General features: G+C 45.8%; 1 protein-coding gene across 6 annotated transcripts in view; it reads right to left on the reverse strand.

Moving 5' to 3' along the window:
• The window catches only part of BICDL1 (BICD family like cargo adaptor 1), an 81,061-nt gene extending 56,736 nt beyond the window's left edge, over positions 1-24,325 (reverse strand). Inside the window, exons 1-2 of one of the 6 annotated variants that reach the window (XR_013980590.1) lie at positions 11,907-12,788; positions 584-799 (exon numbers count right to left, since the gene is read on the reverse strand). Coding sequence is in view for 5 of the 6 variants with exons in the window: in XM_080986298.1 (XP_080842424.1) it covers positions 584-799; positions 11,907-12,341 (651 nt within the window). In the remaining variant the exon portion in view is untranslated. Of the gene's footprint in view, positions 1-583; positions 800-11,906; positions 12,789-24,165 lie in introns of those variants that run through there. The other 5 variants (XM_080986302.1, XM_080986298.1, XM_080986299.1 and 2 more) reach the window with 5 other exon arrangements.
• Between the last annotated feature and the right edge of the window lie 1,589 nt (positions 24,326-25,914).

A 25,914-nucleotide genomic window follows, 5' to 3' on the forward strand; every position in this document is an offset into this window, starting at 1 on the left:
TATCTACAATATCCTTTGTGAGGTGATGTGATCAGAACTGTACACAACAGTTGTGTATAACAGCACTTTTAACAGGGATGATATCAGCAATTTTATCTTCCTTTCCTAATGATCATTAGCGTGGAATTTGCCCTTTTCGCAGCTGCTGCACACATCTTAATTGAGCTATCTACTATAATCCCAGCCAAGGCCTTTTTCCTGGTGCGTCACATGAATCAGACCCCATTAATGTATATATGAAATTAAGATTTTTTTTGTCTCAACATGCATCAATTTATACTTTGCTCTGTCCTACATCACTCTGATTTTTGTGTGGCTGGAATGCAGCCTTGCCTACAAAGAGTAACATCTGTTGCCCTGTCCACTTTCCCCTCTAGTCCCACCCACCACCGTGTGGTCCCCAAAATCCTGCTTGCAAAGTAATGTGGGCCCCCACGCTGAAAACAGCTCCAAATCACTAAACTCCACTTACACACATCAGAACCAAAGAGAAAGAGAAGCAACGTCAGGTGAAGGAGCATGGACTTCAAAAGAAATACCGAGCTGTTTGAGCAGTTCTGACAACCGCATGAGTCTCACTCACCCTGCTGAGCTGATCTAAGAGTCTTTGGTTCTGTTCAGAGAGTTCCTGGACTGCCCTCGTTTTCTCTCGGTCAGCTTCTCGGAGGTGAACCTGTTGCTTCTCCAGCTCATCCTGGAGTTGCTTCACATCGCTTTCCAGCTCCGACACTCGTCCTTCCCACTCTCCTTCTTTGTTCTCAAACCGTCGCCTTAGTTCATGCTTCTCTTGTTCCAAGTGCTGTGTAACAGGGGAGAGGGAGGGGGAAAGGGTCAAAATGTCACTGTTCCAACCCTTCGCGCTTTCCTGCTGCCATGCACATTTTTTAAATTTAAAAATGCACGACTTAAGTCATATCAATTCCAGCCAGGGCTGTCCAAAGACATTTTGCTTCTCTGGGGGTCAAGTACTAGATGGTGCCCTTTCTCAGTCCCACGTAAGGAAGCCAGAAAAACTACCGTATTTTTCTCTCTATAAGACACACCAGACCACTAGTTTTTGGAGGAGGAAAACAAGAAAAAAAATATTCTGAATCTCAGAAGCCAGAACAGCAAGAGGGATCGCTGCGCAGTGAAAGCAGCAATCCCTTTTGCTGTTCTGGCTTCTGGGATAGCTGCACAGCGTGCATTCGCTCCATAAAACGCACACACATTTCCCCTTACTTTTTAGGAGGGAAAAAGTGAGTCTTATAGAGCAAAAAATACGGTAGTTATCTGAATCCTCTTCGAGGCATCTCGAGATTGTAAGCATCTTCCAGCAGCAATTCAACTGCATTCCAGAACTTTGGTTTGCACCTAAAGTTATTATTTTTGTTATTGTGCATTCATGATTATTTGTACTCATTGTGGTTTTGTGGCAGTGAGGTGGGATCCTGCTTTTTAATACTCTTTGGGCCTGCAAAGGTTTTGGGGCAGACATACAGCTTCATTTCCAATCAGTGCATGTCCGATAAATTCCCTCTGATAAACCCAGTGCAGACTGATTCATTTTTTTATTTTATTTTTAAAAGATTTTTATTGATACAGCAAGAAAAAAGAAAAAACACAAATACCAAATTACACACATGTATAACCATAGACACATAATTTTCTTAGCAAACAATAAAACATATATTGGTCTTAACACTAAAGACCCAACCTCCCATCTATTCCATATTTCAATTTCATATTACTTATTGCCAATACACACTTTTTCTTAATATATCTAATTTCTTATACCTACCTTGCGACTATTGCTGAAGTTCCTTAAGTGCTGCAACAGAATTTAAACTACTATATTTATTTTTCAGATACTCTTTGAAAACCTCCCATTTTGAAAAAAAATCCTGTTTTGATTTATTCTTTATTTTTTCTGATAGACCACGGATCCAAAAGCTGACAGAATATGCCGAATTGGATGGTCTAGCAGACTGATTCATTTTGGCAAATGGGGTACTGCCCCACCAACCTTAGTCTGCCCTCAACCAGCCCCGATCTCCCTGCCTTCCTACTCACATTCAGCCCACGGAGTGGCACTGCCTGTCAGCGTCCTTCTCTTTAGTCTTCGTGTTGCCTTTGTAGGACTCAACAATGAGAAAAATGGGGACAAATCTAGAATTACAGGCCGGATTCGGCTAAATATTATACTTGTGGAAGTCTGTGCAAGGATACCCACTAGCACAACAGAGCTTTATAACTTCTTCTCCCCTGTGCTCCCCCAAATTGGCTCCAGGGAATTAATAATAATACTACTACTAATAATAATAACAATTTATTATTTATACCCTGCCCATCTGGCTGGGCTTCCCCAGCCACTCTGGGTGGCTTCCAACAAAATATTAAAATACCGTAATACATCAAACATTAAAAGCTTCTCTAAACAGGGCTGCCTTCAGATGTCTTCTAAAAGTCTGGTAGCTGTTGTTCTCTTTGACATCTGGTGGGAGGGTGTTTCACAGGGCGGGTGCCACTACCGAGAAGGCCCTCTGCCTGATTCCCTGTAACTTGGCTTCTCGCAGTGAGGGAACCGCCAGAAGGCCCTCGGCGCTGGGCCTCAGTGTCCAGGTAGAACAATGGGGGTGAAGGTGCTCCTTCAGATATACTGGACCGAGGCCGTTTAGGGCTTTAAAGGTCAGCACCAACACTTTGAATTGTGCTGGGAAACGTACTGGGAGCCAATGTAGGTCTTTCAAGATGGGTGTTATGTGGTCTCGGCGTCCGCTCCCAGTCACCAAGGGGATTTGAGGAGTGCAGAGGGAGACGAGGAGAGAGAATTCTATCAGGAATGACATGCTTGTGCTGACATCATTATTGTAATACCATGTGCTCAATTCCACCCTACCGGTCCCATGGGCGTCAGCCACCAGTGTGATATCCTGTAAGTTTTTATACCACTAATGTCCTGGTGTGTGTGTCCTACTTTGCTGCATTATAGCACACAGCATCACAGAAAAATTAATAAAGAGGAATTATGTGCAGAAACTGTAGTGTAAATCTACCACTAATCCACTATTATTGCATCAACGACAATTTGCTGAATATCCCCACAAAAAGATCTATCTTGCTGAATGCTGTTGACACTGACTGGCAGCAGCTCTCAGAGTTTCAGACGGAAACCTGTCTAAGCCTTTGGAGAGCTGCTGCCAGTCAGTGTCAACAGTTCTGTGGTACAAATGAACAACCACACCCTAGGCCAGGGGTCAGCAAACTTTTTCAGCAGGGAGCCGGTCCACTGTCCTTCAGACCTTGTGGGGGGCCGGACTATATTGTGAAGAAAAAAAATGAACCGATTTCTATTCCCCACAAATAACCCAGAGATGCATTTTAAATAAAAGTACACGTTCTGCTCATGTAAAAACACCAGGCAGGCTCCACACATAACCCAGAGATGCATTTTAAATAAAAGCACACATTCTACTCAGGTAAAAACACCAAGCAGGCCCCACAAATAACCCAGAGATGCATTTTAAATAAAAGCACACATTCTACTCAGGTAAAAACACCAGGCAGGCCCCACAAATAACCCAGAGATGCATTTTAAATAAAAGCACACATTCTACTCATGTAAAAACACGCTGATTCCTGGACCATCCGCAGGCCAGATTTAGAAGGCGATTGGGCCGGATCCGGCCCCCGGGCCTTGGTTTGCCTACCCCTGCCCTAGGCTAACCCCAACCTCTCTCACCACCAAAGGAACACAAGTGAACAGCAGAGAACCTGCACAAGCAACGCTGACACCAAACCCCACATATATTAAGTAAAATAGAAACATCGCCACCCCACCCCACCCCCACCATCTTCCCCCCCCTCCACCTCTTTCCCCCTTTGCTTCCTAATGTCTCAACAAATGAAACCGATTTGTAAAAAATGTTACATGGGGGGGGGGGGGAATAAGAGAAACATGGCACATACTTTTGTAAATCATTTATTTAATAAAAATACATTTAAAAAAAACAGTTCTGTGGTAGATAGATCAAGGGTTCAGCCCAGTGTAATGCAGCTTTCTATGCTTCTCATGGATTTCAGGCAGGGGGTGTTCCCAGCCCTACCTGCAGACGCCAACAATTGAACCTGGGATATTCTGCATGCAAAGCAGTTGCCCCACCACTGTGCTTTGACCCTTCTCCTAAAAGTAAACATCTCTTTCCTCATGGTCCGGAACAAAGGGTTAACTTAAAAGGGAAAATGGAGCAGCTTTATACAGCGTCAGTATTGTCGGTGGGATTCAATCACATACCAGCAAATTCAGGTCACACAATTATGGCTAATTAGGAGGCCTTTTGCAGCATACCTGCTTCTTGCAAAAGACAAGACTTTCTGAGCTAAGGAAAGCATTGGGACAATGCTGTGAAAAGTATGGAATAACACCTGCTTTGATGCAATGTCATCTAACCTCCCTGCAAACAAATCAGAATGAATGCTCATTAAATAGCCACCGTTGTCCAGTCTCTCTGAAAACAAATCAAGATGAATCTTTCTTTCGTCAAACCTTTATTATGCATTACAGGTACAGACCATCTAAAAACATCCATATACAATCATACACACACACACACACACACACACACACACACACACACACAGAAGCAGCCATATAAGATATATAGTAACAAAAATTATCATTAGGATTGTCTTTCATTCTTTTATCAAGATGAATGCTCAATAAACAGATAATCTGGGACAACACCCAAAGTTCCTTGTTCTCTTACATAAAAACATAAGAATAGCCTGCTGGATCAGGCCAGCAGGCAGAGCATAGCCACCATGGCTAGCAGTCACTGATATCCTTATCCTTAACTGCCATTCCTCCCTTGCTTTCACCTCTGCCTAAAACCATTCCCTACAACACCTGTACGATAGCATCTCTCCTTCCTTCAAATTCCTCCTGATGAACAAAGGAAGTTGATTTATACCAAGTCAGACTCATTGGTCAATCTAGCTCAGTGTGGTCCACACTGACTGGCAGTCACACTCTAGAGTTTCAGATAGTGATTTGTCCCAGCCTTTCCTGGAGAGGCAGGGGATCACACCTGGGACCTTCTGAATGCATCTACCACACAGTAAGCTTTTAAAGCAACCTTATTACATTTTTAGCGCCTCATCTCCAAGTAGATTCAAGGATAAAAAATGCATAGCATTTATATAATTCTGATTGTCCAAAGTGCTTCAGGCACACGATTTTAGCATGACCATGCTGCCTGGGAGTTGTAATCAAAATATCTGGAGGGCATCAGGCCACTTGCAATATTATATTATTATTATTATTATTATTATTATTATTATTATTATTATTTACCCACCCTTCACCCTAAGGTTCCAGGGCAGGTTACAGCATTGAAACGCAATATAAAAACTATTTAGCATTAGTTTGGGTTTTTTTTACTGCAGAGGGACTGAGTGAGTTCATATCTCAGGTCACAAGTGAGTTTATAGCCGAGGCAAGAGTTGAACAAAGGGATTCTAGATTCAGGCTCCACCTCTCACATTGCCATGCTGCGTGCCTTTAGAAAAAAAGCCCGCAGGGTTCAATGGGCCTTACTCCCAAGAAAGTCTGTGAGTGCATACAGGATTGAAGCTGTTGCATCTAGTGCAGTTGCATGAGAGACGACTGAGAGCTCAATGACTACATATTGTCACAGAAATAAACTCATGATGGGCCAGAGACCAGTGTGGCCTACATATTTGTGGAAGATGAGAAAAACTTGAAATATGGGGAAGCAGAAGATGGTGCCCAGTGGGGAACAGCTGTAGCTTAGTGGTAGAACACCTGCTTTGCATGCAGAATGTCTCAGGGCTGGAGTGACCGCTGCCCCAAATCCTGGAAAGGTACTGCCAGTCAGGGTAGAAAATACTGAGCCAGATGGACCAATTGCTCCAGGTAGGGCTGGGAACATTCCCTGTGTGAAATCCATAAGGAACATAGGAAGCTGCTTTATACTGAGCTGAACTCCTGATCCATCTTGCTGTTCAGGGATGTAGGAGAGGATATATTGTTTGGTTATAGCCTTTCCAGCTAGTGTTAACAAGTTCACAATTTAGCAGAGTAACATTCCCCCTTTTAAACTCACAGCGGATGCGTTTGCTCAGGCTTGCTAAAGCCTCTATAATAACTGCTCTGGTATTTTCCCCTTATTCCCTCATAAAAGATAAGACACGACACAGTCTTCTATAAAAGTATTAAAAAAGTTTACTCACTCACATTCTGTTCACAATCAGATCCCAGAAGGCAGACTCAGCTTAGAAAAGTAACATACACCTGGAAACTATCTCATAAGGAGACTGTCCTTGCCAAGAGAGCATCTTTGGCTAAGCAGATGTTGCTTCTTCGACGAAAATAGTCATAGAGAGAGAGAGATGGCTGCCCTGCCCTGTGCTTTTGTTGTTACCTGCACAGGTGAGGCCATACCCACCTCTAGTCACATGCAGAGGAAGTCTGTCCCAGCCCAGAAGGAAACAGGAAGTTTACCTGGTGGCTGGACAAACATTCCTCCCCATGTGTAAACATGTTCACTCTAGGAATGTTGTACTTGACTGCTCTTGTGTTTCACATCCCACACTTGCTGAGTACTATTGACACTGGCTGGTGGCAGCAGCTCTCCAAATGCTTCTGTCTGAAACTCTAGAGAACTGCTGCCAGTCAGTGTCAACAATACTCAGGAAGGTGGAACATGGGTCAGACTCAAGGCAAGGCAGCTTTCTATGTTCTTCGTTGGCCTTTAAGAAAAAGGTCGGTGCTAGATGTATGCAAAGCAGTTCATACTAGAAGCAATCTATAGAACGCTCCATCACTCCTAGATACATAAAGGGTCTCTCAGTGGTTTCCTTGTGTTTCCTAAAGCATTAATGCTGGAGGTCATGAAAAGCTCATTTGGAGGATTTAGTGCAGTCATTTCCAGGCATGAAAGAATTAAGGTCATTTTATATAGAAAGAGGGTGGGGGAGAATACAGCACCATACTAGGGCTAATAGATGGAATTTCAGGAAAATGGTCATTTTGTGCTTTTTTTCATAGAAATTATAGACTGAAGACAGAACACTCTCCCTGTCTAAGTGTCAAAAGCAGTTTGAAAGCAGAATTGATGATGTGGTGAATATTTATTTATTTTATTTATATCCCACCTTCCCTTCAACGAGCTCAAGGTGGCATACACAGCTGTCCCCCTCCCTAGGGTGGCTGGTCTCATCCCACCTCACAGTCTAGGGCCAGCAGGGGCTGATGGAAGTTGTAGTCAAAAATATCAGCAGGGCACGAGGACAGCTGCTGTAAACTCTGTAGTATTGAATTGCCTCTACCTGTTCTGGAGGCTAGGAGCCGAACCAATGGATTCAAGTTACAATGAAGTAGATTCTGACTAAACATCAGGAAGAATTTTCTGACAGTAAGAGCTATTCAACAGTGGAACAGACTTCTGCAAGAGATGGTGAACCATGGGTCAGCAAACTAAGGCCCTGGGGTCGGATCCGGCCCAACGGCCTTCTAAATCTGGCCCGTGAACGGTCTAGGAATCTGCATGTTTTTACATGAGTAGAATGTGTGCTTTTATTTAAAATGCATCTCTGGGTTATTTGTGGGGCCTACCTGGTGCTTTTACACAAGTAGAATGTGTGCTTTTATTTAAAATGCATCTCTGGGTTATTTGTGGGGCATAGGAATTCATTCATTTTTTCCCTTCAAAATATAGTCTGGCCCCCCACAAGGTCTGAGGGGCAGTGGAAAATGTTTGCTGACCTCTGTGGTGGACTCTCCTTCCTTGGAGGTTTTTAAGTACAGTATATAAATCAAGCTCAAAACAGCCTAGTAGGTATCTGCATTAAAGTTGTTTGCAATGTGCTCTAAGTGGGGCGTCCCTTGGGCTTAACTTGGAAACTACAACTGGTATAGAATGCAGCAACTAAGTTGTTGACTGGGGCATTTCTTCAATACCGTATGACACCTTTGAGGGTGCTGCACTGGCTGCCAATATGCTACCAGGAACATTTCTCTTTGTAAACTACTTTGAGGGGTTTTTTTAAACAGTCAGCTGGTGTATCAATTTTATGAAATGAAAAGGAACATTTCAAGGTTTCTACTTTTAGCATTGGAACCAGCTTACCTAAGGGACCGCCTCACCCAATACATACCTGCCCAGCAACTGCAATTCTCAGACAGGCACTGCTGAGGGTGTGCTTAGCTTGCCCTAGAAACTAGGATTTCAGGATTGTAACTCCAGCCCTCTGCAATCAATTACCAGCCAGAATTGCACAGGTGCATCACATCATGTTGTTTAGCTACCTAATTAATATCTTTTTAGGCTTTCCTTGATGGCTGACCCAGTCACTTACACAATACTGATTGCCTATTTGCAAAAACAGTTTTGTTGCTTTCTAGAAGTGGTAAGATAGGGTTTTAGAAATGATTTTATTGCTTTTAGAAATGGGTTTTCTGTTTTATTCTGTACACTGCTCCAGCGGCTTCTGTTAACTAAGTAACTAAATGCTTAGTGGGAAGGACAGAAGGTAGATCAAGGACCCAGCCAGACATCCTTGTTACTGCGCATTCATTATCATTTGGTCTCATGGCAATATCAGGGAAGTTATACATGATCCTGCCTTCAGTATTGTTTACACCTGCAGATCTCTTGGGGCAAGTGTTCTGTTTTGCTTTTGTTTTGTCCTGCTTTTGTTGCACTATTGAGCAAGGGTGCTCCTCTGGATGACAGAATGCAGTAACATTGGGGAAGCTTCACAGAGAATATAATAAAATAGAATGGTACGTGAATGGTCCGGTATAAACCTATACTCTTTTCAAACTACGGTGCCCAGAATTAGTTGAAGGAAAGAATGTGCTTGAACGTGCTTTAATGATATATAGTGTGTACACAGAATAGCTGTCAACGTTTCCCTTTTTTTAAGGGAAATTCCCTTATTCTGAATAGGATTCCTCGCAAGAAAAGGGAAAAATTGACAGCTATGGTACGTGGGATGTGGGTGGCGCTGTGGGTTAAACCACAGAGCCTAGGACTTGCTGATCAGAAGGTCGGCGGTTCAAATCCCCGCGACGGGGTGAGCTCCCGTTGCTCGGTCCCAGCTCCTGCCAATCTAGCAGTTCGAAAGGACGTCAAAGTGCAAGTAGATAAATAGGTACCGCTCCGGCGGGAAGGTAAACGGCGTTTCCATGTGCTGCTCTGGTTCGCCAGAAGTGGCTTAGTTATGCTGGCCACATGACCTGGAAGCTGTACACCGGCTCCCTCGGCCAATAAAGTGAGATGAGCGCCGCAACCCCAGAGTCGGCCACGACTGGACCTAATGGTCAGGGGCCCCTTTACCTTTACCTTTACACAGCCTACAGTTTCATCATCCCTGATCATTGGCTGCACTGGCTAAGCCTGGTGGGACCAGGAGTCCGACAACTTTTGAAGTGTTACTTGAACCACACCCCTGCCCTAAAGGGAAGGAATCCACAGAAAATAAAAAAGGCATCAAGAAAGGATGAGTGGTGACAGGGATATTACACCCATTCTCCCCCAGATCTGCCAGCCTCAGCACTGTCGGATGCCAGTGTCATTCAGGGCACACTAATTGGAGAGTGCATAGGCTAGCATGTTGTCTTCTCATCCAATCAGCATGCCCACAGAACTAGGCTAGGAGGAGCCTACCGTGGCATTTTATCCCTCCCCTGACAACTGCCTGTGCTTGTTTAGGGAGGCCTTCTCACTCTGAGAATCAAGGCTTCAAAATAAGTTATGAAACCATGGAAAGTGCAAGTGGGACAGAGCATCGTCCTTGGAGCACAGCACAACTGCTGCTGATCATCTGGGCAACTATGAGCATGTTGCTTCCTGCCAAACTTATCCTCCTACTTGCAAAAATTGTTTGTGTGTGTGTGTGTATGTGTAAACAAAAATGACACAGTCCAACTACTAACAGGATAAGACCAAGGCGTTATACGTGGAGCCTACCCAGGGTAAGACCACACGGCGCTCCAACTCTCATGTACAGAAAAAGTGAGGAACCTGTGGACCTCCAAATGTCGTTGGACTAAAGTTCCAACAATCCCTGACAATTGCCCACACTGGCTGGGGCTGGTGGAACCTGCAGCCCAAGAACATCTAAAACAGGGAAGAGGAACCTGTGTCTCTCCAGTTGCCAAGTCCCATCAGCCCTAGCTAGCATCATCAATGGCCAGGGATTATGGAAGCTGGAACACAGCCACCTCTGGAGGGTTACAGGTTAGCCCCACACACTCCCTGATGTGCAGGATAGTCAACCTGCTCTCATCTGTACTGCTTAGGTGGCAATCCTTGGTCTCTCTCCCCCATCCCATTCTTTCTCAACTCCCTTTGAATAGGTAAAAGTAGAAGGCCTATAGAGGGGCTAGGGAATCTTTTTTCAGTGCCAGGGTCACACTCCCTTGCAGGGCGTTGCCTGCTGTTGATGGGTGGGGTCAGAGGCAAAAGCAGATGGAACAATGTATGTAAATGTACCTTTGTACAGTGGGTTAGATTCTCTGCACACCCCTCCGTCTCTAGACTCCATCGAGACAAGCAAGAGGCATTACCAGAGTTTAAGGACATGTTTCCATTGGCCCTAGCTAGCATGGCCATGCTGGCTGGGGATGATGGGAGCTGTGGTCCAGGACATTTGGAGGGACACCAAATTGGTGAAGACTTGGTTGTATTTTAACGAATTGTTTCCCCACCATTCATATGCTACTGTGCTTTTAAAATAAGTGTGAGCCACACTGGGCAGTACATAGGCCCTAGAAATGGAGAATACACATTTCTTTCTTTATGAAAATTCCAGACAGACAATAACACTCATGAGGGTGCAAAACAGGGCCAGAAAGAGTTGTGGCTTGGGGACAGTGGGTGTGGCACAGGAGAGTCCCAAGGGCCAGACAGAGAGGCCTGGAGGTCCTCGGGCTTCCCTGACTCTGAGCTTACCACAAATAGGGGCAATATGTTGATGGGGCTCCCAGTGCTAGAGCCTGGTCAGACGAAGGACATTTCTATGTTGGGTGCATGCAGTTTCTGTATTTCATCCAGTGCTGGCACTAAATATGTCTTCTGTAGCATTAGAAAAGATTAAGGGACATCTGGCAAACGTGGAGTAAACAGGGCCTTCCCCTATCCTCTCAGGACTGCACCTTTCAGATACTTCAGGTTAGCTCGATATTACACAGAAGTTCTGCTCTTGGTCTGCTCCACTGCTCAAACCTTCTCTGTGGCCTTAGCTAGAGCCACCATGACTTGCTAGGCCCTGGCAGCACAATCTATTTGCCAGTACCCTGAATTCAGTCCTCTCAAATGAGGTTAGGTCCCCACAAATGGCAGTCCTGAGCATGGGCAGAATACTTCCCCCCCCCCCACTACAAACAGGAGACCCTGAGACCCAAACCTGAAGTCATAAACCATTATTAGCAATGATAAATTAGAAAGTGTATGTCACAATCCAAGATGCAAAGGTCTTGGGGAAAGAAAGGGGGCGGCTGGAGTTAGCTGATGGGAGAGGCTCTCTGCACATGCTCAGAAACTCTTCACCATCCCCGAAAGATGTTCTCTGCACATGGTCAGATGCCCTTTGGTTGAATATTCACACCCAGGGCCTAGACTGTAGACCCAAAAACACACACATACACACACACAAAAATGTGTTTTGGAACCTGCCACAGTGGTTCTGGGTCTAGGCCTTCGGCAAACCCGAGTTCACATTAACTGTCCCCTGCTTGCACATCTGGGGTTATGGGGTAGGAGGAAGCTCCGCGGCCCCAATCTCCGGACAGGCCACCTGAGTCACAGACACGCAGCTCTCTCCCTTCCAGAATCAGCCCCAGCGAGGGGCGGCTTCCCCTTCCCCTCCCCTCCTCGCCCTCTTCGTCCGGGCCGCCTCACCTCCAGCTTATCCGTCAGCTCCTTGTGCATCCTCTCGTACTGGCGGCTCATATCCTGGTTGCGCTCCAGCAGCGCCTTCCCGAGCCGAGCGGCTAACAGCAAATCCTTCTCCTTCTGCCTCATCAGGGAGAGCAGCTCCGGCTGCGGAGCCGCCTCCGCCGGGCCCATGGACTCGGGCTCCCCGGGCGCAGCATCCCCGGCGGCGGCTAGCAGAGCCAGCTCTTCCTCCAGCTCCAGCTCTCCTTCCGAGCCGCCCACCTCGAAGGCCGAGGAAGAGGAAGAGGAAGCGGCGGCGGCGGGCCCGGCTGTGGGCGAGCTCCGGCTGTCCTTGGCTCCCCCCTCCGACGTCGACTGGGGCGGCCCTTGCAGTTCCATGCGGCAGGCGCTGTCCAGTTCCGATGGTGCTGAAACGGGCCCCAAGCAGAAAGCGGACATGGCCGGGCCCCGGGCCACTCCAGGCTACGAAAGCCAGCGGAGCAGGGAGCCCGGAGCCCGCAGCGGGGAGGGAGCCGCGTTTCTCCTCTCCTGCCTCTTCCGTGCGCCCCTGCGCGGAGGCGAGCCGAGCCGCCCTGGGCTTGCGCGCGGGGGCCGCCGCCGCCTACTCTGTCTCGCCGCCCCGCTGGAGCCGCGCGCTCTCAAGGCGATCGGGACGTCCCTCCCTCGGCCGAGTTAAAGCAGCAGCAGCAGCAGTCGTCGTCGTCGTGGCTTTTCTTCCTGCTGCTGCCGCCGGCCCAGCTTTGCAGCGCCGCTCCCCGAGCCCCATCTCCGCCGAGGCGCCTGCAAAACATCGCGCGGCCCCGGGAAGCTCGCGGAAGGCCGCCGCCGCCGCCGGCTGCTGCTGCACAAACAGCCAGCCGACTCGCAAGCCCGGCCCCCCGCCCCGCCCCTCGCCCCTGACGGCAGCAAACACCTGTTTGGCCGCCTGCTCTGATTCGCTTAGCCCGGTAGCTCCACACAAACTGGCCCACAGGTGCGGCCCCCTCCCCGCAGCCCTGCCTTGACTTAACCCACTGCATGCCCGGGAACTTTCCCTTCGCTCTCCTTGGCCTGGGCTGGCGCTGGGCCCAATTGTTTGATTTGCTAAGAAATTATCTCTTTCAGCTTCTGCCTTCTGGAAGAAGGTACTGTACAGGGTTATAAAGACTAGGACTAGCCGCCTGAGAAACAGTTTCTATCCAAATGCGATTTTGGTTTGAAATGCAGTGTAAGGAGTCTCTATGGGAGTATACTGTATTTAAAAATGGGGTATCAGAGTTTTTAGGGGGCTAACCAGGTTGGAATAGCTGGCATAGCAGGCTTGTTGGTTTTTGAATGTCTTATGTAGATTTTTTCAATTTCGTTGTTCTGTATGGGACAATGAGAATAAAGATTATCATATGGTATCGTATTTGTAGGCAGCTGCATCAAAGAACGCATCTCTAAGAGCATTGCTCTTCTGCTCTCGCCAGCCAGACTCTGCGTTCAGGAATCCGGCATGCTGGAGCGGACCCCTATAAAACGTCTCCTCAGAACTAAGGCCCATGCAGTTCAATTACATCCCAGGTGGGCGGTGATAGTCTCTGGCTGCAACCCTAAAGGTGCTGGTTAGAGAGTAAGTCCGGTTGAATTTGGCAGGATTTACTTCTCAGTAAACTGAGCTTCGGTTTGTCATGTTAAATAGTTTGCCTCCCACACCTTCTTCGCAGCCACTAAAACGAATTAGCAGATCCTCCCTGAATTCAAGGAAGGGTCCCCTGGTGACTTAAAGACTTCAGTGTTGTAGCGAACTAAGTTCTATTCAGAGTAGACAGACTGAAATTAATTGGATCCAAGTTGCTGTTTTTACTACTACTACTAATAATTATTATACTACTAATAATTATTGGGACGCGGGTGGCGCTGTGGGTTAAACCACAGAGCCTAGGACTTGCCGATCAGAAGGTTGGCAGTTTGAATCCCCACAACAGGGTGAGCTCCCATTGCTCGGTCCCAGCTCCTGCCCACCTAGCAGTTTGAAAACACGTCAGAGTGCAAGTAGAAAAATAGGTACCGCTCTGGTGGGAAGGTAAACGGCATTTCCGTGCGCTGCTCTGGTTCGCCAGAAGTGGCTTAGTCATGCTGGCCACATGACCCAGAAGCTGTACGCCGGCTGCCTTGGCCAATAAAGCAAGATGAGCGCCGCAACCCCAGAGTCGGTCACGACTGGACTTAATGGTCAGGGGTCCCTTTACCTTTTACTAATAATTATTTTATTATTTATACTCCATCCATCTGGCTGGGTTGCCCCAGAGACAAATTTGATCTGTTAGTTACTCAAAGGTCTCCAAGCAACTTACAGAACTGTTAAAACACAATCAGATTTCAAAAACAAAATGAAGAAAAACAAACCACAACAGTCACAGGAAACTTTAGTAGCACACTAATAAGAATGTCAGAAATTAAGAAACATAACTCACTCTGAGGGAGGCTCAGAGGGTGGCCGTGACCCTGAAGCAGAGCAGTGGGGGGGGGGGCATTTTTCAGTTGTGGCTTTCCATTTGCAGACTGTATTCCCCAGTGAGGAGGTGCCTTCTTTGAAATCTTTTCTGGCACAAGTTCCTCTTGCACACCCTTTTCTCCAGTAGGCTCCCGAGGGGCAGAGAGATCAATTAGCGGCACTTATTGTATGCCCTTGGGCACCTCCATTTTGTCCTCCACAGCAGTCTCCCAGGAAGTGGTGAAATCAATCTGAAGCAGCTCTGCCTGCCAGCCCTTCTTCTCTTGTACAGTGGTACCTCAGGTTAAGAACTTAATTCATTCCGGAGGTCCGTTCTTAACCCGAAACTGTTCTTAACCTGAGGTACCACTTTAGCTAATGGGGCCTCCCACTGCCGCCGTGCTGCGCTACACAATTTCTGTTCTCATCCTGAAGCACAGTTCTTAACCCAAGGTACTATTATTGGGTTAGCGGAGTCTGTAACCTGAAGTGTCTGTAACCTGAAGTGTCTGTAACCCGAGGTACCACTGTACACTCTTTCCCACAGCAGGCTCCCTGGAAGTAGAAAGATTGATCAGTAGCCCCTCAGCTCTAGGTCTCTTTGGCTACCTTCTTCATCTGGATGTCTGGAAACTCAGATTCTAGATTATTTCGAACCCATTGCAAGGTGATCACCTCACATGGAGTCTCACTTGGCTATCCAGTGAGGCTTCTCACTCTGCTCATCCACTCTGGTTGTGGTTATTCTGTTATGTTGAACAGCTGTCTCTACCATTTATGTGACTGCAGAAGCTGCTCCAGCCTTTGGTTACTTCACTGCCTATACTGCTCCATTTGCCGATTGTGGTGCTCCTTCATCCACTTGAAGCTGCTTCTCCCTCCATTTTGACTTCAGGCACACTTTGCTTCTAGGCCCTTTCCACCAGGGAACACAGATCCCACTACTGACACCAGTGTTGCGAAGGTTGAATGCCACTTCCAATCTCTTTCAATCTTGCAGAAGCAACATTTCAGGAGGTTCCAGATGCTTACCCAGGGTTGTGTTTCCATTGGGAGTCAACACATGGCCATGACTATGGTGTCTTAAAGAAATATGGTTTACTTTCCACATATTTACACCTGGGTGTAGATGGAGTGAGTGCAGGGTTTACAGCATTCACATCTCAAGAGGGGCTTGTTCCCCACAAGCTGTGCAACATCAGATTCCAAGACACCTCCATACCTCTGTCCCGGTCTCTCCACAAGATGGTTCTGACTCTCAGTCCCTGCATGGAGTTCTACTGATTTCCTCCTTCTTGTTCCCAGAACATCTTGCTCCAATCTTCTGTGTAGAAGGGCACTTTTTTCTCTGTGGGCACAGCCTGCTCCTGCCTGTTTTCAGTCCTAACCCTTTTTCTGCCCATGCTAACAATGGCAACTCTGTTTTGCACAGACCCAAGGATCCTTCTCTGATGTGTAGATTACTGGCCATTGTCTCATAACGGCTCACATTCAACCAGCTGGAAGAGACTAGATTGCATAGGCTAACCCAGGAATTTCCATCTTTCAGGAGAACTGCTGCACCCTGTATTTTCCCTTCAATATCCCAAATATTATCTAAATTCTACCATTTTACTAATTTTTAGCATTCACTATTTCTAGATCTGCAGCATAATGATTTGAGTCATCCTCCAACTCGCCCTGTCAGAAGTCTGGCCACAGAATCATAGGCCAGTTGCAGTTTCTGAATTCTGTTCCAGAGCAACCCCATGTAAAGCCCCAATAATTCAGCCTACAGTAATTCAAACACTCCAGCCACTGCTCTCAAAGTGAAAGATTTCCCCACATTGATTTTCTATGTCTGTAGACTCTGAAGCAGCCACAGACAGTTTGTTCTGCTCGAACTCAATTTGTCTTTCACAGAGCCTATGAGATTGTTTCCAGTCTCTCTCCTTTCTCTTCACCAAGAGGAAATGAGCATCCACAATATTACGCCTTCTGCTGGTAGAGCCCGTTATAATCCTCCTGGCCTGATTAGCAAAAGCCACTGTGCTGTTAGCATTAATCTCTAATGCCTCTTTCCAGAGCATGGCACACAAAGGGATTATATGGAGCAGGATTTAATCCACTCCAAACAAAGCCATGCCCCAAAACTGTTGGAGCTCAGAGGACTGGGTGGGAGAAAGGGCATATCCACCTCCCCACATATGTCAGTGTTGCTTTCGCACCTTCCTTGCACATAAGTGACACACAGAGAGAGACACAGACACATGGCTTCTGTCTAGTTCCACTCAAGTGCATTGGCTTGCAAACCCGGAACAATGTGCTCACCCCTGCCCCAGACATGCCAGCCCATCCCCCACCCCATGTCCCACTTCACATGCTCCCTCTGTCGGATATTAATGCTTTGTTTACTTCAAGGTCATCCATTAATCTCCAGTTCAGAAACAACTCTGTCATCGTCCTCTGAATTAAATTATTGAATGCCATTTCCAGAAGCAGGCTGGGTGCTTGCTTTGAACTCCTTCATGTCATCATCCAGCCATTGACTGTGGTATGCACAGAAGCAGATCAAAGTAGTGCACAGATCCAAATCTATGAATGAAAGCCATTTAATTGAGGGCAAATATGAATGCATTGGAAGCTGTCCATGAAACTGTCTCTTGCTACATCAGTCATCCTAAACTATTTTGAGCTGTATACCCTGCAACCCACTGGCCGGCCAGGACATTAGAAGTGAGGCAGGTGGAAAATGCTGGGGAATGGCAGCAAGATGTTGGAGCGCACAATAGTGTGAGCCACACAGCCTGTCTGGCATCCTGCAAATGATGTTGCTGCCACAGAACTAACAGCTACCGCACCTTTCCAGGAGGAAGTATGTTAGTGTAATTCCCTTCTCCCACCTGTAGAGGGTTAAGACATGAGCACTCAGGTGACACCGCTCCTCTCTCCATCAACAACACCTGCTAAGCATCCAAGGCAAATGACTGCAAGCTTCAGCTGCTGCCAAGTGCTCATTGCTCTCAATAGTGGCTGGTGCTCTTTGAGATTAGTAGGGTGAAATGCAAGGACCAGAGACAAGAGACAGAGCCAACTAATTCCAGTTTCATCCCCATTCCATCTTCTTCCCTGCGGAGTTGTACAAGGGCAACACTGAGGTTAGGGAAGAGGAAATTACAGCCAAGGCCACCCACCAAGCTCTTTGTAAGTAGGGTGTGGGTTAGTTGTGGGTAGGTGGAGCTAGGGTGAATGGGCACTGCCCCACCAAATAGACCAGCCTCCACTGGTTGCTGATTGTCTACATCTCCTTTTGTTCTCCCTAAGCTGCTTTCCCCCAGGGACAAGATCTACCCCATACTCAATAATAATAATGATGATGATGATAAATTTATTTATACCCCGCCCATCTGGCTGGGTTTCCCCAGCCACTCTGGGCAGCTTCCAACAAAATATTAAAATACAACAATTCATCAAATATTAAAAGCTTCCCTAAACAGGGCTGCCTTCAGATGTTTTCTAAAAGTCAGATAGCTGTTTATTTCTTTGATATCTGATGGGAAGGCATTCCACAGGGCGGGCGCCACTACCAAGAAGACCCTCTGCCTGGTTCCCTGTAACTTTGCTATTTGCAGTGAGGGAAGCGTCAGAAGGCCCTCGGTGCTGGACCTCAGTGTCCGGGCAGAATGATGGGGGTGGAGATGCTCCTTCAGGTATACTGGGCCGATGCCGTTTAGGGCATTCCATGCATACCCCATGGCCAAGATGTTCCCAGTTGTTCCTCCATTGGGTTGTTAATCTACATGATCCACTACCAGCCTGAGAGCCACAAGCAAGTGGTAGGTGGGGCCAGAGTCAAAAGTGAGTGGAGCAACAAATGTAAATGTCACCTTTGTACAATAGGCTAGTTTCTACTTAAACAGCACTCTCTAATCTCCATCAACCAAGGAAGAGACATTATCAGAGTTCAAGGACACATCCCAGTCAGGTAAAAATACTTGGGGGGGGAGGGGAGAGAGAATGTTCTAACTAGACCATGGGTAGGCAAACTAAGGGCCAGGGGTCAGATCTGGCCCAATCGCCTTCTAAATGCGGCCCGCGGACGGTCCGGGAATCAGCGTGTTTTTACATGAGTAGAATGTGTCCTTTTATTTAAAAAGCATCTCTGGGTTATTTGTAGGGCATAGGAATTCGTTCATTCCCCCCCCCCCCCAAAATATAGTCCAGCCCCCCACAAAGTCTGAGAGACAATGAAAAAGTTTGCTGACCCCTGAACTATACCAAGATGATAAAGGGTCTGGAAAACAAACCTTATGAGGAACAGTTGAGGGAGCTTGGTATGTTAGCTAGGCAAAGAGGAGATATGCTATATTCTTATCTCTAAAAGGTTGTCACACGGAAGATGGAGCAAGCTTGTTTTCTCCTGCTCTGGAGGCTAGGACCTGAAACATCAAGAAACTGACAGTAAGAGCTGTTTGACAGTGCAACAAACTCCCTCAGGAGGTGATGGACTCTCCTTCCTTGGAGATTTTAAAGAGAGGTTGGAAGGCAATCTGTCATGTATGATCTAGTTAATATTCATGCATTAATGGGGGTTAGAATAGATGCCCCTTGGGGTCCCTTCTAACTCTACAATATTATGATTCTATGATCCTGGTATACTGCAACATCAGACTGCTTTGCTCAGGATAGGAAAGGTTATTGAGATACTCTCATACTACTGGGCTTATTGATATGCAGCCATAGATTTTTGGGGCTGCTATATGAACTAATTCAAAGTAAAAAGGTAAAGGGACCCCTGACCATTAGGTCCAGTCGTGACCGACTCTGGGGTTGCGGCGCTCATCTCGCTTTACTGGCCAAGGGAGCGGCTGACGCTGTTTACCTTGCCACTGGAGCAGTACCTATTTATCTACTTGCACTTTGATGTGCTTTTGAACTGCTAGGTTGGCAGGAGCAGGGACCAAGCAACAGGAGCTCACCCCGTCGCAGGGATTCAAACCACTGACCTTCTGATCAGCAAGTCCCTTTTAATTCAAAGCAGTGTTCCCTTTATTATATAGCAGGACCTGGGGGAAGGGGAGTCTTGACTTTGTGAATTGCTCCTGCATGACTGGTTTTATAAGATGCTTCTCTATGGAAAACAGCAGATCTTCATCATATCCTCTCAAATTGGACCACATCAACACAAAACATTTTACTATATAGCATGAGCTTTAGTTACTTATCAGTGTCATCAATTGTTCCTTGACAATTTCAACCTTACTGGCTATATATATGCCTCATTTAAACAATGGTGTTGCTATGGTGACTAGGGTTCGAATACAAGGCTTAAGAAAATGGGCCAAGTGTTTCTCTTCCCTCAGGAACCCAAAGTTGGTACCTGCAGAAGATCCAGGCCACATGCAATCAGGGCCTACTTACAACACATCCAGTGATAAGCATTTTATTGGCATTAGCAATATGACAGCATTAACGTACAAGGTGTTGAACAGAATAACAAAGCAAAAATAGAAAAATACAGGACCCTTTCTAACAATCAGGGTAACTAATACGGTGTCCTCCAGATGTTAAGACTCCACTTCTCATTGTCCATGACTATTGAACACTACATTGTCTAACCCTGGGAAGGAGATAAATTGAAATTGCAGAGCTTTGAGAAACTAAAAAACAAAGTGCGAGACTGGCTTCATTACTATCAGATAATGGAGGCATATAATTTGGATAAGAAAATTGGCTTCCAGGTGGAGAAATCAAAATTGGAAACAGAACTGTTAGAACCCACTACTAAGACTTTGTCAAGAATGTATAACTTGTTGCTGAAATGGAATACTCAGGACGAAACTGTGAAATCTGCTATGATTAAATGGGCACAAGATTTAGGACACAATATCATGTTTGCTGACTGGGAACAGTTGTGGACCACAGGTATGAAATTTACGGCATGTAATGCCTTAAGAGAGAATATTATGAAAATGATATACAGGTGGTACATGACCCCAGTCAGGCTTGCAAAAATCTATCATTTGCCCGATAATAAATGTTGGAAATGTAAAGAAAATGAAGGTACATTCTTTCACCTTTGGTGGACATGTCCAAAGATTAAGGCTTTCTGGGAAATGATATATAATGAATTGAAAAAGGTATTTAAATATACCTTCTTGAAGAAACCAGAGGCCTTTCTCCTGGGCATAGTCGGCCAATTGGTGCTAAAGAGGGACAGAACTTTCTTTATGTATGCCACAACAGCAGCAAGAATTCTTATTGCAAAGTATTGGAAGACACAAGATCTACCCCCCCTGGAAGAATGGCAGATGAAGCTGATGGACTATATGGAACTGGCGGAAATGACTGGCAGAATCCGAGACCAGGAAGAAGAGTCGGTGGAAGAAGATTGGAAGAAATTCAAAGATTATCTACAGAAGTATTGTAAAGTTAATGAATGTTAGAATGATGTCCGATAAAAACTAAGTGGTTCTTAGCTGAAATGTTACAAGGGAAGATGAAAAAAGGGTTTACTATGTAATATGTAAAAATCTAAAAGTACAATATCTTTATGATTATTGACTAGGATATTTAAAAGAGGGGAGGGAACTGCTGAACAAAATATGTGAACTGGAATACAAAAAAGGGAGGTGCGAGGAGGTCGAGGAAACAAGTAGATGAAGGATAAGACATAGAAAGACTAATTTGTTCGTTTAACTGTTTTTATTTTGTATTTTGTATTTTTCTATTTTTATATCTTTTTTCTTTTTGTATCTGTTTTCCTTTTTCTTTTTTCGCTCATTTTTGTAATATGTTGAAATTTTAATAAATATCTTTAAAAAAAAAAATACATTGTCTAACCCTGATCTAAATTTAAACAGGGACAGAAGTACTGTAGTGTTCTATTCCAGGCAAGGAATCCCAGAGCTTCAAGCCCAAAGACGGAGTTTCCATTGGATTTCAGGTCCATAAAAGGTAAAGGTAAAGGGACCCCTGACCATTAGGTCCAGTTGTGACCGACTCTGGGGTTGCGGCGCTCATTTTGCTCTATTGGCCGAGGGAGCCAGCGTACAGCTTCCAGGTCATGTGGCCAGCATGACTAAGCTGCTTCTGGCGAACCAGAGCAGTGCATGGAAACGCCGTTTACCTTCCCGCCGGAGCGGTACCTATTTATCTACTTGCACTTTGTTTTTGTTTTTTTAAAGATATTTATTGAAATTTTCAAAGTGTTACAAAAAATAAAAAATAAAATAGAAGCAGAAGAAAGTACAAATAAAAATAGTTGACAAAGTAGAAAGAAAAAAAAACCCTTCCCACCATATGAGTAAAAATTCAAAATTAAAAAAAAGTGACAGAAAAAAAATAAAAATACAAAAATACATCACAAACCGTTAAAAACATTTAAAAACAAATTCATTATTTTCAAATCCTTAACTGTCATTGCCTTCTTTCTTAGACCTCCTCCTCCTCCCTTTCTTTGTATCCTAGTTATTAATTATCCCAGCAAATCCTTTCCATGTTTCATAATATTCTGTCATTACATTACCCTAAACTGTTTTAATCTTATCTTTCTATAAAATAAACCTTAAAGCTTAAAACTTAAATCTTATCCTTACCAACTTCTCATAACCATAATATTATTTCATAATTCTTTAAACATCTTTGCTAAAGCCAAGTAATTTCATTCCAACATTTTTCTAACATTCATCAATTTTATAAAACAGTTCTAATGGTAGAGAAAAGAGATACAAACAAATCCAATCTTCATCTGACGTCCCTTCCTCCTGGTTCCGGGTTTTGTCAGTCCTTATTATCCCGTCGATCTAGCCCATTAACCTGGCAACCTTATATCCGAGGCCCTCAAGTCTCTTCCATGTCCCTTCCGCAGCTCTTTTTCATATTTGTAACTGTATTTTCCCTTGTCTCCTGCTCGTGGTAACTCCAGCTTGACAATGTTCTTAACCCTTCTCAACAGATCAGCCCCTTTTCCATATTCAACACTGAATTCCATGTAGTATTTAAAAGCATGTTTCAAAGACCCTCCAAAATTAAGAGCCCCCACAAACCCAAACATCTCACGGCCCATTGCCATATTTGAAAAGTCCAAACATCCCAGCATAGGGGGGTCAATCCAGCCCCCCATTTCCAAGCCAAACCAAACTTTTCCTTTCCAAATCTGGCTTTTTCCAAGTTCATTTGTCAAATCCGAAAACTCATATTCCTGTTGGGCCTGTTCTGTCAAGACACACTCCTGATTTAATTCCTGAGTGGGCTCCACATATTTTCCCACTGTCTGTTCAAAATTTCCCACTGCCTGTTCAAAATTTCTAGTCGAAGTCGCCATCCAATTCACCTTCTCGTGTAATTGTTCCAGTAGGGCATTTGTTTTATAGAGAGCCCCCAACAAAGCTTCTGAATACATTGTCCTGCAAGGTCAGATGCCTGTTCCCACGGTTGTAATCTGTAACAGCTGCCGGCTCCCTGGAGTTGGTTACAGTTTCACAGACTCCCTCTAGGGGGAAAACTTCTATTTGTTCTTGCAACAAAGTTTTCCTTTTTGAGATACTTTGTCAATATATATTCCTTTAAAATGCGAAGGGGAACAGTGGAATCACTATGTTTCTCTTCTTTTAGCTATCTGTCAAAAACACTTGTCTTTGGTCAATGAACTTCAAACGTCAGTCCTGACACCCCGCTCCAGGATCAGGACGGAGGAAAGTTACTTTACTTTAAAGTCACTTTAAACAGTCCAAAAAGATCCCCCCCCTTCTCCTGCTGTCGAAGGGGGGTTCCACAATTTTAAATGGTGAAATCCAATCCTTTAAAGACGATTTTCTGAGCTCTAGTTTAAATTGTCTTTGCTTTATTCTGTTTACAAAGGAACGGAAGGCTGACTTCCTGTTTAGACCTTCCCGTTCCATACCAAATTAGAGTAAGTTTTTAAAATCCAATTCTTTTCTGCTCGTTAGTCCTTATTTGATGTCCAATTGTTCAAAGTCTAAGTACTCACGGGTGCTTATTTTAAAGTCCAAATTGTCCCAGGAAAAAGGCAGCGCTCTCCGGCAACGGCTATGCGGCTTCGCTCCACGGAAATAGCAGTTGACTCACAGCACCGCGCCACTTCCCCCTCTTCACTTCGGAGCCCGTTAGTGGGTTCCTTAGCGGGTTGGGGGGGCGCTAATGGTGCCCGCCGAGTCCCATGGTCACAGGCTTCATCCGCCTGTGATTTTTAAAAGGGTCCCCGCTTCGCCATAGCGGAGAAGACCCGTTTCCCGCGGAGCTAGTCCCTCCAGTTCAGAGGGAGTCCGCCATTGCCGGTGGCGCCACCCCGGAAGTCTCCTATCTACTTGCACTTTGACATGCTTTCAAACTGCTAGGTTGGCAGGAGCAGGGACCGAGCAATGGGAGCTCACCCCGTCGCGGGGATTTGAACCGCCGACCTTCTGATCAGCAAGTCCTAGGCTCTGTGGTTTAACCCACAGCGCCACCCGCGTCCCTGCATGAAGTCAAATATGGACAGCTCCAACAAAAGTGCACACTGAAGACTCACACACAAGCTTCACAGCCTTACATGCTGCTTTAGTAAGTAAGTAAGTAAATGTTTATTTATACCCCGCCCTCCCCAGCCAAGACCGGGCTCAGGGTGGCTAACATCAAATATCAAATACATTAAGACACAATCAAACAATTGATTAAAATACAGCTTAAAAATTAGAATCAGGATAAAATTAAACGACTGTCCACGAATTACAACCATAGGGGTCGGGAACCTCAAATATTCATCAGGACAAGCTCCATGTTGGTCCCATTTGAGCCGATAAAAGGACCAAAGAGGTAACTTACAGGGTCCATAGAGGGGGGTCAAACTGGGCCCGGACCGAAGGCCAGGAGGAACAGCTCCGTCTTGCAGGCCCCGCAGAAGGATGTCAAGTCCTGCAGACACATGAACTCTAGACTTTAGCACAAGTCTAGAGTTTCCTGCAACTTTAACAGACTTGCAGCTTGGGCTGGGGAGTTCCATTCGACTAGGGAAAGCCTTCTGTAATTATAGGGGCCTTGCTCCATTGAACAAACTTTGGACCCAATAAGAGTGGGTGTATCTGTGGCTGTATTGCACATTCTGGGCTGAAGTCCTCAAACTAAAGGCAGCCCCACCACCCAATATCTCTGCCTCACCCTCTGGACTCTCTCCAAGCCACACCCCTCACTGGCCCTTTTCCACATCCTCCTTGGGTGTTTTTGTTTGGCTGGAATGTGACCTTGAACTCTGATAAAGCCATTTCCCAGGGAGATTATGTTGTAGGCTGGGAACAAGCCCTCCCCACGTGCGCAGGGTAGGGTCGGATGGTCTGGGGGCATGGAGCACGCTATTTAAACTGCCCGCGTGTTATGTACTGAGTTGAATAGGCTCCAAAAAGCAGCAGTCTGATTGGTCCTATAACAATATGATTCAGAATGCAGCAGTCTGATTGATCCTAGATCAATGCAGCAGTATGATTGGTCCACAGGAGCCACCCAATCCAGCTCCAGGTGGAAGTGAATCCGCAACCTGATTGGCCTAGAGGAGAATCCCAGAATTAGCCAATCACGTGCGACTCATGGTGTAAATAATGTATATAAAGCAGATATTTTGGGGGAACTTTCATTCCTCACTACTATGAGCTGAATAAAGAGCATGAAATCCACACTCGACTCCAAGTATATTTCACCGCGGCTGAGGACTCGCCTCTGTTTTTCTCCCTGCTCGGCCAGTTCTCGCTCCCTCCCTTAGGTTAGGCTTTTTTATTTCTTGACCTTGCTATGGACCTCGGTTGCTTGCCTAGGTTGTCCAAGGGGCCTGGTAAGGATTCTTCTACTTGACAAATTGGCACCGGCCATTTGGTTTTTTCGCCTACCTCGTAGCAAATCATCACAACTTTGTAAGGTTAGGTGGTTAGGCATTGGAGTATTAAGTTGAAGGTGAGGGGAGGTAGTGGCCATCACCTACCCCTCCTAATTCAAGGGTATTCCATTAAAGGAATCCGAGGGGGCATGGTTTCTGTCTGAAGCCCCAGACCCGGGGGGGGGGGGGGAGGGTGCTAGGGCCATGACACGACCCCTAGTGGTGACCCTGGGGGAGTCCTAGTTTATGTGCATCAGCAGGGCTCCCCCTACTGGTGGTTAACCCTTCCAAGACTCCTGCACATGGGCAGGAGTCAGATACAGTGGTACCTCGGGTTACAGACACTTCAGGTTACAGACTCCGCTAACCCAGAAATAGTACCTCGGGTTAAGAACTTTGCTTCAGGATGAGAACAGAAATCGTGCTCTGGCTGCGGCAGCGGGAGGCCCCATTAGCTAAAGTGGTACCTCAGGTTAAGAACAATTTCAGGTTAAGAACGGACCTCCAGAAGGAATTAGTTGTTAACCCGAGGTACCACTGTATACTGTAGTTGTGTGGTTTCCAATGCCTAAGCCAATACCACACACATTCTGTAACCAATAAAGTTGTGGCCTTTTTCGCCCATTAACCTAAAATACTGTTTCATGTGTCTTTATTCTACTTCCCGGGAGGGTATGGGACCTTGCCACACAATAACTCTTGCTTGCCCA

Source organism: Podarcis pityusensis, assembly GCF_964106645.2.
Source record: "Podarcis pityusensis genome assembly, chromosome: 16".
In the NCBI taxonomy this organism is placed as follows: Eukaryota; Metazoa; Chordata; class Lepidosauria; order Squamata; family Lacertidae; genus Podarcis; species Podarcis pityusensis.